Source organism: Cucurbita pepo, chromosome LG15, assembly GCF_002806865.2.
Source record: "Cucurbita pepo subsp. pepo cultivar mu-cu-16 chromosome LG15, ASM280686v2, whole genome shotgun sequence".
NCBI lineage: Eukaryota > Viridiplantae > Streptophyta > Magnoliopsida > Cucurbitales > Cucurbitaceae > Cucurbita > Cucurbita pepo.
In genome coordinates this window covers 6,479,120-6,491,291 of record NC_036652.1, presented here as the reverse complement: position 1 = coordinate 6,491,291, position 12,172 = coordinate 6,479,120, and the positions used below count along the sequence as shown (strand labels likewise).

At 35.2% G+C, this 12,172-nt stretch overlaps 2 protein-coding genes across 5 annotated transcripts; both read right to left on the bottom strand.

The window, feature by feature from the left end:
• Window positions 1-4,035, bottom strand: LOC111811449 (protein BASIC PENTACYSTEINE4-like). Of its 4 annotated transcripts, none has more exons than XM_023698304.1 (4): window positions 3,870-4,035; window positions 3,614-3,682; window positions 1,338-1,495; window positions 1-1,257 (listed from the first exon to the last, which is right to left on the bottom strand). In XM_023698304.1, the coding sequence occupies exons 3-4, from the start codon at window positions 1,404-1,406 to the stop codon at window positions 397-399; spliced, it is 930 nt and encodes a 309-aa protein (XP_023554072.1). In that variant the 5' UTR covers window positions 1,407-1,495; window positions 3,614-3,682; window positions 3,870-4,035; the 3' UTR covers window positions 1-396. The 4 variants fall into 4 exon arrangements, with proteins under 4 accessions (XP_023554072.1, XP_023554074.1, XP_023554073.1 ...); XM_023698306.1 differs by having other exon boundaries at window positions 1,338-1,490; XM_023698305.1 differs by having other exon boundaries at window positions 1,338-1,490; window positions 3,614-4,035.
• Window positions 4,036-5,172: 1,137 nt separating this feature from the next.
• Window positions 5,173-8,347, bottom strand: LOC111811448 (NADP-dependent D-sorbitol-6-phosphate dehydrogenase-like). The gene is made up of 6 exons (XM_023698303.1): window positions 8,126-8,347; window positions 7,450-7,544; window positions 7,086-7,203; window positions 6,852-6,984; window positions 5,860-6,079; window positions 5,173-5,555 (listed from the first exon to the last, which is right to left on the bottom strand). Exons 1-6 carry the CDS (start codon window positions 8,256-8,258, stop codon window positions 5,325-5,327), a joined length of 930 nt encoding a protein of 309 aa, XP_023554071.1. The 5' UTR covers window positions 8,259-8,347; the 3' UTR covers window positions 5,173-5,324.
• Between the last annotated feature and the right edge of the window lie 3,825 nt (window positions 8,348-12,172).

The window sequence follows — 12,172 nt, the reverse complement described above, 5'->3', positions numbered from 1 at the left end:
TTCAAATAATCAAATAAACTCAGCTGCATTCTCATCATTCCAGATCCATTTTTCGATCCATTCTTATGGCCATACTCTACAAGCATTCCCCAATCTAAGGTGGTCCATTCAGGTTCAGTCTTAATCACAATGGCGTATGCAAACAAAAGGGAAGAGCTCTACCTCGTGTAGAATCTCACTTCGGTCGAGCCATGTTATCTACCGAAACATTCGACCCAATATGAGACAACCCCGAGGACCCCTACAAAATACAAACAAAAGGGAAGAGCTCTACCTCCTGGTCGAATCACTTCGGTCGAGCCATGTTATTTACCGAAACATTCGACTGCAATCGAGACAACCCTGAGGACCCCTGCAAAATGTTCTCTACTCCTCTTGAAGTTACTAACCTAGCTACTACCTGATTGTTATGTAGCGATTTGTACCGTGTCGTGCCCAGTGGTCCTTAAGATCCACTGGTACCGAGAGATCGTGACCTGCTGCAGCTAGACGACTAAGCAGCTTCATGAAAACACTTCCACTCATTTTCCGCCCGCCCATTCGGACATGGCGTTTATTCGGCATATGTGGAAGCGGATACATGGACATATGGGTGGTACAACAGGATGATTGCCAACCTCCATTCCCCCATTTGTAGCACTGCCTTGCAAGTCCAGTACACGAGCAAACTGGTGCTGGCATAGAAGAGTCATCGAAACTAACCAGGTTCAAACCGACATCCTGACCATCCCAGTCCGTTCTGTATTTCGTGCCATCGGTAGCAGCCTGTCTATTCAAATCTTCGCCAACTTTCTTCCTTGGCAGCTTCGATGTCTTTGATGAAACTGCCTTGTTATCCTTTGTTGTTCGGTTTCCCTGTCGAGAAGCTATAACTGTAATTGGAAAGGCATCAGTTATATGCACGTCTTTTGTACCATAGGGAGTTTCAGACATGCTTGGCATATGATTAGATAAATGGTGCAATCGCTTCGTTTTGCGTTGAATCCCATTGCCAAGAGGAAAGTTCGAAGCGTTGTCACGAATTTCAAGGGCTGCAAGGGCATTGTCCCGTTCCATTAATGCCGAATCACGCTGTGCAATCGCCTCATCACGCTGTCGAAGAGCCTCGTCGCGTGCAGCCAATGCACCTTTCTTCTCAGATAGTGCTAAATTTCGCTCCCGAATAGCAGCATCTCTCTCGGCTATAATAGACATGATCTTCTTATTCATGACCAAGGCGTTCGGTTCCTTTACATGATGAGGGGGCGCCATATGCCACTGCATACATCGTTTCCAATTCATTCGATTTTAGAAAGAACATCTTAATTGAATGCATTAAAAATAAACAGGCAAATTACCGGCGAGGGGCTCCCTCTGAAGTAGTCTAGCTTGTGCCTCCCATTTTCATGATGCCGGCCATCATCCATAGTCTCAAAAATAATGACACCAAGGTGAATGGATTCAGAATGCTCCAAATGCTTTCACCATCAACTAATCTTTCTCATAATCATCTATTCTGATTTAACATAAATCGATCACATCAGCACGAATCAGACAACAGGAAGATCGAAACTAAGTGAAATGAAACCTCAACAACTAAGAACGAGTAGTAAATCGACGTCACAAACATTTTCTTTTGTAGGTAAAGTCACAAACCTTTTAAAGAAAAATTAAACCTATACTAATAATGTAACCGCTCAAGCCCACTGCTAGCAGATATTGTCCGCTTTGGCCTGTTACATATCGCCGTCAGCCTCATGATTTTAAAACGTGTATGATAGAGAGAGGTTTCCACACCCTTATAATGAATGCTTCATTCCCCTCTCTAACAGATGTGAGACATCACAATCCACCCTCTTGGGGGCACTGCGTCCTTGCTAGCACACTGCCCGGTGTCTGGCTTTGATACCATTTGTAACAGCCCAAGCCCACCGCTAGTAGATATTGTCTGTTTTGGCCCGTTACGTATCGCCATCAGCCTCACGGTTTTAAAACGCGTCTGTTAGGGAGAGGTTTCCACACCCTTATAAGGAATGCTTCGTTCCTCTCTCCAACAGATGTGGGATCTCACAATCCACCCCCTTCGGGGCCCAGCGTCCTTGCTAGCACACTGCTCGGTGTCTGGCTCTGATACCATTTGTAACAGCTCAAGCCCACCTCTAGTAGATATTGTCTGTTTTGGCCCGTTACGTATCGCCATCAGCCTCACGGTTTTAAAACGCGTCTGTTAGGGAGAGGTTTCCACACCCTTATAAGGAATGCTTCGTTCCTCTCTCCAACAGATGTGGGATCTCACAATCCACCCCCTTCGGGGCCCAGCGTCCTTGCTAGCACACTGCTCGGTGTCTGGCTCTGATACCATTTGTAACAGCTCAAGCCCACCTCTAGTAGATATTGTCTGTTTTGGCCCGTTACGTATCGCCATCAGTTTCACGGTTATAAAACGCGCCTGCTAGGGAGAGGTTTCCGCACCTTTATAAGGAATGCTTCATTCCCCTCTCCAACAGATGTGGGATCTCACAATCCACCCCCTTGGGAGCCTAGCGTCCTTGCTAGCACACTACCTGAAGTCTGGCTCTGATACCATGTAACAGCCCAAACCCACCGCTAGCAGATATTGTCTGTTTTGGCCCGTTACGTACTGCTCTCGGTCTCACATTTTTAAAACGCGCCTGCTAGGGAGAGGTTTCCACACCCTTATAAAGAATGCTTCGTTCTCCTCTCCAACCGATGTGGGGATCTAACAGATCAACCCAGACTAAAGAGAGACTATAGTTTGGACAATGTGCAGACATATGATAAAACTACTNATGCTTCGTTCTCCTCTCCAACCGATGTGGGGATCTAACAGATAAACCCAGAACTAAAGGGAGACTATAGTTTGGACAATGTGCAGACATATGATAAAACTACTGAAAACTCACAAAGAAGATCGGACTCGTCCCACACCACGATGAATTCGTTAAGCTACATCAACTGAAATAATTAAAAACGATACTCTCTTTACATTGACAATTTTAGGATCATAAGTTTTGGATAACAGGAAGTTACAGCATGCTCACATCTGGCATTCCATGGGGGCTCAATTTAAACATTTCAGCACAAAACAAAAGCCTACAATGGCATGGTTTTCCAAATAAGGAACAAAATTAAAATATGAAATATGAGAAGAACATTCAATTATATCTTTACAAATACATGTATAACGATACGTACAAACAATTTCATCAGAGCTCTGAGCATAAGACGTACAACACAAGCTAAACTGAAAATAGTGTCATACGTTACTCACTCAGCTTCTGNACAAAAGCCTACAATGGCATGGTTTTCCAAATAAGGAACAAAAATTAAAATATGAAATATGAGAAGAACATTCAATTATATCTTCAANGGTTAGGACACCCTGTTTTTAGAGATAAAGAAGGGCGTGAACTAAGCGGGTTCCATAGAGAACGGGGATGAAATAGCNGCAGATCAATATTTATCACCATTTCCTTCGCATTGAACTTACGAAGACAGCAAAATTTACATCAAACAAGTCATACGAATCCTAATGAGTAACGAAATGTCGTTAAACAACAGTACGAAATGTTCAAAACGGAAGTTTGTTCAAAGGAAAAAAGAGAAACCGTACCGGAATCAAACAGCAGAGGAAGCAGCTCGATCAACTCCTAATAGACAGAGAACGAAGAAAACCTAACAGCTGAAAGAAAATCAAATGAAGTAACGGCATCAATGGGAGAAAACTAGGTACATGAACCAGAAAAACGAATGTTCGTAAGGTAGGAGTGACAGAAGGGTAGGGTTTTGGAGGAGAAACTTGAAAACGGAGAAAAACAACTGAGCAGGAGAGGAATCAGGAAGTGGAAATGGAAGAACGGAATACTTACGAATGCAATCGCGAGTGGAAATGGAGAAGAAAATCGCGATCGGACGGCGATTTGCAGAATGAAGAAGGAATTGGTGTTCTTGTGATTGACACAGTCGGAGAAGAGAGAACAGAAAGGGAAGTGGTGAAGGAATGGTGGGTGGCTTCGTTCTCATCCGAAACGACCCCGTTGCCTTCAAACGGCGTCGTTTTACAAATTTTTTTAATCCTTAAAAAACTGAAAAATCTAAAACGCGCCTTTTCTTTGACGTTTTGAAGTTCGCTTTTAAAATGGTCCAAAACTAATATAAAAATTTATGGTAAATTAATAAAAATACTCACAAAATTTAACTTAATTTTAAAAATATCTTTAAATTTTTAATAGGTTTAAAAAATACTTTTAAATTTTTTAATTTAAATTTTTTAAAGTTTCATTAATACCCTCCAATTTTTAAAAAATACGCTTGCATTCATTATATTTGAAAAATACTATAAAATTTTAAAGTACTATTAGCACAATTTACTTATATAAAAAAAAGTAAAAAAAAATTATAACCATCCATGTATGGACAAAAATCATCTATCCACTCCTTATAGATTAGCTTGAAAGGTTAGTGATAGACGAACCGAAAATCAAAGTTTATCAGAAGCTTGGTATAAAATTATTGAAAAATTAGCTTTTTATGATTACATCAGGAGTAATCTCGCAAAAGGTGGATTATTCAAAGCGGGTGCCATAGAGAACGGGGATGGAATAGTGGTTGGGTGGTTAGGACACCCTGTTTTTAGAGATAAAGAAGGGCGTGAACTAAGCGGGTTCCATAGAGAACGGGGATGAAATAGCGGTTGGGTGGTTAGGACACCCTGTTTTTAGAGATAAAGAAGGGCGTGAACTTTTTGTACGCTGCCGTATACCGATCTTTTTTGAAACATTTCCAGTTAACGACGGAATTGTTTGAGTCGTGTCAAACTTTTTAACTACCATTCAAATTTCATAAATATTAATGAAAGATAGTACTAAGGTATTTGAAGTTTATTTTGAAAATTTATTTTTTAACCATTTTTTAAAATAAAATATTAACCATATCCACTCTTTTTAAAATAAAATATTAACGATTTTTTTTTTTAAAATTTAAAAGTATTTTTTAAATTTTAGAAAATTTAGAAATATTTATTTAGAAAATATGTAAAGTTCAAAATGTATTTTTATTAATTTAGTCCTTATTAGTTTTAAACTTATCTAATTATTTTTAATAATTAAATTAAATTAGTTGTGAATATTACTTATAATCAAAGTTGAATATGACAAGCAAAAAACAACCAAAGAAGGGAAAAAAAAAACTGTTACATTTGTTCGATCTTTGACAAGAAACTGCTTTAGGAACTACAACAAAAAAGATGAAACAGTTCAAAAGTTTGTAGTAAATTTAAGAACCACTGATAAGGCAAGGGTTATTTATGCAGGGTATATGACTACCTAAGCATATAAATCGATGCCCCAGAACTTCGCGGGTTGGTTCGTTCGATATTTCCTATCGATTCCATTGATCAGATCCATGTCCTCTTTTGCAAGCTCAAAATCAAATACCTGGAAATTCTCTTCCAATCTCTCGGGTTTCGACGTCTTCGGAATCACGACGGTGTTCCTTTGGATGCCCCACCTGAGGGCAATTTGTGCAGCACTCTTCCCATGTTTCTTGGCGAGTCCCTGACACAAAAGAGGGCCCCATGTTAGGAATCACGACTCTCCACAATGGTATGATATTGTCCACTTTGAGGCATCAGCTTTCATGGCTTTGCTTTAGGCTTTCCCAAATGGCCTCGTACCAATGGAGATGGAGATGTATTCCTTACTTATAAACCCATGATTATTCTCTAAATTAACCAACGTGGGACTCCCTCCCACCAATCCTCGAACACCCCAGATACGAATTGTGTGGAAATTTGAATATTGAAACTGCGAAGTATTGATCTCAGTTGTTCATGAAAGAAGGGAAGAGCAGCTAACTTACTTGAAGAACTGGATCTTCCAGACAAGAAACTGTACCAAACCATTCATGGTTAGCAGCAGCACCCCCTAGAGGAGTATGAGCTGTGACACAAATCCCATGTTTCTGGCAAAATTTGACAAGAGATTCTCGTAGAAAGTAAGGATGTGTTTCAATTTGGTTCACAGCAGGCTTCACTTTCGAATACGCTAAACAGTCTCTGGTTAAAAAGATGTCGTAATTGCTGCACGGAATCGTTCCATCACAAAATAATGTTCAAATGCAGCAAAATTCATCAGCAAGAAATCTTAAAGCAAGCAAGCAAAATATTGAATAATGTTCAAATCCAGCAAAATTCATCATAAATCCTAAAGCAAGCAATATTGGGTCGAGTTGCGGTGTTCTTTTATGAGAATAGTGTTCTTCGAAAACTACTTATGTTATCAGGATTTCAATCAAAGTTCTTGATAATCAAGCAAAGAATCCTATTGTTTAGTTCTGATATTCAAAAGTGCCTCAGATACAAGTAGAATATACCTTTGAAAATCAATATTTACTTGATAAATGTTTCTAAACTTGGTGAATTACCAAAATGAAAATAATCAACACTATAAAAGTTACCAAAATAAAGTAAATTGAATTTAAATTAAGAAAAAAACAGTGCACGAAAGCGTGTATAATGCGACGAGTAAGAAAAAATGCATGTATATTGTTCAGACGTATCAACTTTAAGGTTTGTGTCTACTTAATCTCTGAATTTTCTAATTTTTTTAAAAGCCACCGACGTACTATACACGACATTGAAAGCTTAAGGTTCCATTAGACAAAATTCAAATCTATGTCTAATAGATCAAATCATTTGTTTTCAAATTTTTCGTAGATTTATTAGACACAAAATTGGAAGTTTAGTAACCTTCTAGACACAATAATGGAAGTTTCTGGACCAACCCGAAATTTCACGGACTAAATTGTAATTAGACCAACATGTAATCAAACGTTAGTGAGAGTTACAATACCTGATGCCAATGCTGCGAACTAAACCATTGGAAACAAGATCTTCCATGGCATGCCAAGTGGTCTCTAAGGATATGGTCGTATCAATGTCCAAAACCCCATCTTCAGCCAATTCACTGCTAGTATTGCCGACTCCTTCATAAATTCGAAATGGAAAAAGGGGGAAAGGTAAAGAAACAGAAAAGGAAAATGAGAAATATTTGATGAACAGCCATGAGAAAGGGGCGATACGGTACCAGTATGCTTTACGGCAACCGGGAAGTGCACCAGGTACAGATCCAAGTAGTCTAGTTGAAGCTTTTTTAAGCTGTCCTTGCAAGCCCCAAGAACATGTCCATGGTCTGAATTCCAGAGCTGCCATTGTCGTGAAAACCAACAACAGTGATTTAAACTTGAATTTGAGATTACTTTGTCTAGAAATTCTAGTTAAATGTTCCTTTTAGAAGCAGTTTTTCAGTGTTTTTTAAATTTTCAGTTGGCTAAAAGCGTTTATGCTCCTTCAAAATCATGCCAAACTCATCCTTAGGCTCCTAACTGTTTGAACTTCAAGCAAGAAGGATTCAAGAAATGTAGACAATAAGAATTCTGAATCAAACTCACCTTTGTGGTGATGAAGAGTTCTTCCCTCTTGACAAGGCCGCTCTTAAAAGCTTCTGCTAGAGCCTCGCCAACTTCAGCTTCATTTTTATAATCAGCTGCAGGAAAACAACATCCATTACAAAACTAATCCACTCAAGATTTCCGCAGACAAGACATTAATGCTTTAAAGCGGTTGCATGTTCGATATCAATTCTGTGATTAATTACTTTTGTTTTAAAAAGTAAAACAAACATTAATTCCTAAATTTAAACCTTACCAAATCCTTAAACTAAACGATTGATCTTGAAGTTTGAATATGTAAAGATTAGAAAAAAGCTGCATAATCCATTGGATTTGCAAAGTCTTCAGATATCAATAATGGACACAAATCATGGTTAATTGTCTGAAAAGTACTCCTAGATCAGAGGTCTAGGAGAAGGTGTCAAACATTTTCATACACAATCATGCATGCTATTATTTCTACACATCAAACTCAAGAAAATCGATGAAAATCCGATTAATAAAAAGAAAATTGCGAGATCTTCCATGATTTCGTCCCGATTTCTAGGTTCTACTCGAGGAAAATCAAAACAAGTCCAGTCTCATCGAAGACAAAATGATAATGTCAGAAAAAGAAACTACAGAGAAGAAATAGAAGCAAGAGAAACTGAAGAACAAATCGATTAAAGGACGGTACCGGCGCAGTCGAAATGGCGATAACCAATCTTAATAGCGTTGATAATCAGATCTCTGACTTGGTGCTTCTCCATGCGCCAAACTCCCAGCCCCATCACCGGCATCTGGAAGCCATTGTTCAGAGTTATCGCCATTTTTGATCGGAGCTTCTCAATCAATTCAACTAGCTCTGCTTACAAAGCTGCTAAGCTTTTGCTTGTGAGTTTGTGATTTTAAGTTCCTCGATTTTTTTTTTCTTTTTTTTTTATTTATTATTTTCTTGTTTCTGCCGTCGACTTCCTTTATCCACACCAAACGACGTCGTGTGAGAAGCCGGTGCAATCATTGATCGATAGTCCTATTAAACTGTTTTCTTTTTTTGTTTTTTTTTTTTAACGATGACGTTAAATTAATAATTACATAAAAAATAAAAAATAAGACTATCAAACGTTGAAATTCTCATATTTTATTTAATTTAGTGAAAAAAATATGAGTAAATTTCTAAATTTTAATTAAAACGAATTTGCATTATACGTGTTTTACCTTTTTTTTTTATTTTAAAAATTTAGATTATAAATTTCTTTTATCACCCTCAAATATTAAGTTTAGAAAAAAAAAATTATTAGTAAAATTTGGCTAAGAATTCAAAGGTTAATTTAACGAATTTATAAAAAAAAAAGTAACAAAAATTGATATTTTACCTTTATTATTGTAAATATAAAAAACAAAATTGTTATTTTTAAAATTATATAATTTATATATATATATATATATATTTAAATTGATTATAAGCAAGTTTGTTATAATAATAATAATTATTATTATTATTATTATTATTTTTTGTATTCAGTACATTTGGACATATTTTCTCAACGTTAATTATTTGGCAAATTAAAAGTGATTTTACTCATACAAAAAATTATTAAAACGTATTCAATTTTTATTAGCTAAAAATCTATTACATTAATAATTTTTTTTATTAATGTGCGTTACACTCGACACATTGTTGCTATTAAAAAGAATATAAATAATAAAGGTAACCTTATTCAACATCTAAAGAGGTCATTTTTTCTTTTATAAAATTGGACAACGAAGTAAATACGCTCCTATTTATAAAACTATCAAAGTAAACATGCGATCGGGGCTATTTATAAAACTATCAAAGTAAACTTGTTTAAGATCGGGGCCCACAAAAATCTGCTCGCGAAAGAGATGGTCTGAATCAAATTTTTTTTGAAGCAATTCTGAAAAAAAAAATAAGTTTGGTGAAACATAGGAAAGATCATTTTGTCATTTAATGAATAAATTATTCTAAATAGTAAGAGCTCAACGGGACCTACACCTCCTTTTTTTCTGATTCGAGGGGATCTTGTTGAGTTCTTACGCTTTCATGTCTGCAACTCAGCTCAACGGGACCTACTCCCTCTTTTTTCTGATTCGAGGGGATCTTGTTGAATTCTTACACTTTCATGTCTACAACTCAGTTCATCCGATTAATACATAGATGAACCTAGAATATGAACCATAAAAGAAAATACCGACTAAACCGATCACAGAAATGCCAGTTACAGTACCTATTATCCAAAGAGGAATCTTTTCAGTAGTCTCGGCCATTTGTACCACTCCCCTCTCCATTTCATCAAGTGGTCGTGCTAGAGACAGATCAATTTTTTTTAAAGGATGTCTTCTAAAAAATATATATATATATATATAAAATGAAAAAAAAAACCCGTAATAATCCGATACTCACAAATTTGTCGGGCAAGCTACTCACAAAACTAGCTATAAAATTGAAGATGAAGGTAAAAAATATGGGTGTTCATATGAGTTGATGACCTCAACAACCCACTACTCATTCCAAACAATAACGGCTGTGTTGGGTTAAATTCAATTTTTTAAACATAAAATTTAGTTTGGTTTAGGTTTGATTTTTTTTTCTCGAACCCAAAAAATAGTGTTCACAGCTCAAGTTAACCAAGCGTAATGGTCATAACCTCTTCGATGGCGTCACCGTCATTTTGAGTGCTTCAAATACATAGTCTCCATAGCTTTGTCGTGACGGCTGCCGTCCTTATACCGTCCTGTGCCGATATCCTCCGAGTAGTAAAATACGAGCCTAAGCTAATGTTCGAGACTCTCAAACTATAATGAAGACTAACGCCACTTTATTTTTATTTATTTTCATGAAAATAAATATGATGATTTCAAGAAATTGGATTTTATAATAAATTTTTTTAATGTTTTTTATATATACTTATTTTAATAATTTATATTATTTTAAGAATGAGAAATAAGATTGACCTCGAAAGTCTATTCTCATTATATTCATACTTTGTTAGTCACTAATATAGGAAAATATAAATTAATTAAATATTGAAAATATAATAAAATATACTATAAATTAAATTATTAAGAAAATAATATTTAAGATATATTTCATAAATAATATATTTTCAAAATATTATTTCTAACCTACTAAAAAAATTAAAAAGTATAGTAATAAATTTAATCCTATTTTATAAAATATATATATATAAAAGTTAACACTCCCACGTTAGACATTATACATAATTGTTATCTAATTTATAATATAAAAAATTCGTAATAGGATAAAATAATGAAATAATATTTGAGGTTAATATTATATTAAAGATAAGAATTATAATTTGAGGTATAGTGTTATTTTTTAATTAAAAATAAAAATTTATATTATTTTAAACAAATTTATAACCATTACAAATAAATTTTTGATAAATTCGTTTTATCTTTATTAATAATTTTTTATTTAATTTCTATTTTTCAAATAAATTTTGATAATGATTTTATTTTTTATCTTTATTAATAATTTTGATTTAATTTTCCTGATATTATTTGGAGTCAGGGCCCAGGCCCAAATTTATATATATATGGCGTGATCTTTACGAAATCGATCTGCTTTTACCGGGTATTCAAATCGGGCGCTCACAAGTGAAACCGATCAACTATCTTCTCCGCATTGTTCTTCCTCCCGCCATCGATCATTCATCGGCGACTCGTTCTCGTCTTCGGTACGACTCTACATTCGCATTCTAGTTGTGTTTTTTCGATTTTAATTCTCTATTGGTTGATCGTCTTGAGATGATGCTCTGGTGCTTGTTGTTTGCTTGCTGAGAAAGCTGAGTGTCTTGAACTTTGAAGTTTCATTATCTTTGCGTTTTTATCCTTAGAATATGCGCATTCGTTTATGAGTAAGCTTATTTGCTGTTATGTTGATCGGAAGTTGTTGGTTACCTGCGGCGGAAGAAAGATAAACATAGTAACTTATGGAGTACTCAGTCTGATGTTTGGTTTATTATTGATTGATTATCGTTGGTGCTAGTTCTGATTTTTTTTTTTTTTTTCATATTACAGTTTAGTCTTATTGTTTGCCTTGTTTTGATGTTTGATATTGAGGCGGAATGAAAGTGAGGATGTTTTCTTTCTTTCTTTTTCCTGCTGTTTTGACGATGAATCAGTTTGATTCTCCTGGCGTCCTTAGTGACGCTGTTTAAGTTGTCCTGTGCATTAGCTATTTTTAATGGATTTTGAGGTTTATGATACTGTATTTCTCAAACATTCGGTTTTCTTGCGTTTACAACATGCAGAAGTTCTTCACTGCTCGATTGAGAGCCTTTACGAGGTTGATTATCCGTCGAGGAACTCTACACAGGCTCTACNTACCGTCCTGTGCCGATATCCTCCGAGTAGTAAAATACGAGCCTAAGCTAATGTTCGAGACTCTCAAACTATAATGAAGACTAACGCCACTTTATTTTTATTTATTTTCATGAAAATAAATATGATGATTTCAAGAAATTGGATTTTATAATAAATTTTTTTAATGTTTTTTATATATACTTATTTTAATAATTTATATTATTTTAAGAATGAGAAATAAGATTGACCTCGAAAGTCTATTCTCATTATATTCATACTTTGTTAGTCACTAATATAGGAAAATATAAATTAATTAAATATTGAAAATATAATAAAATATACTATAAATTAAATTATTAAGAAAATAATATTTAAGATATATTTCATAAATAAT

Excerpts from the sequence above, each read along its gene's own strand:
- LOC111811449 (XM_023698305.1), bottom strand. The coding sequence starts at position 1,406 with ATGGATGATGGCCGGCATCATGAAAATGGGAGGCACAAGCTAGACTAC. Across the intron at positions 1,258-1,337 it reads TCAGAGGGAGCCCCTCGCCG|TGGCATATGGCGCCCCCTCA; the intron begins GTAATTTGCCTG and ends CGATGTATGCAG.
- LOC111811448 (XM_023698303.1), bottom strand. The coding sequence starts at position 8,258 with ATGGCGATAACTCTGAACAATGGCTTCCAGATGCCGGTGATGGGGCTG. Across the intron at positions 6,985-7,085 it reads GGTTGCCGTAAAGCATACTG|GAGTCGGCAATACTAGCAGT; the intron begins GTACCGTATCGC and ends GAATTTATGAAG. Across the intron at positions 6,080-6,851 it reads GTTCGCAGCATTGGCATCAG|CAATTACGACATCTTTTTAA; the intron begins GTATTGTAACTC and ends GATTCCGTGCAG.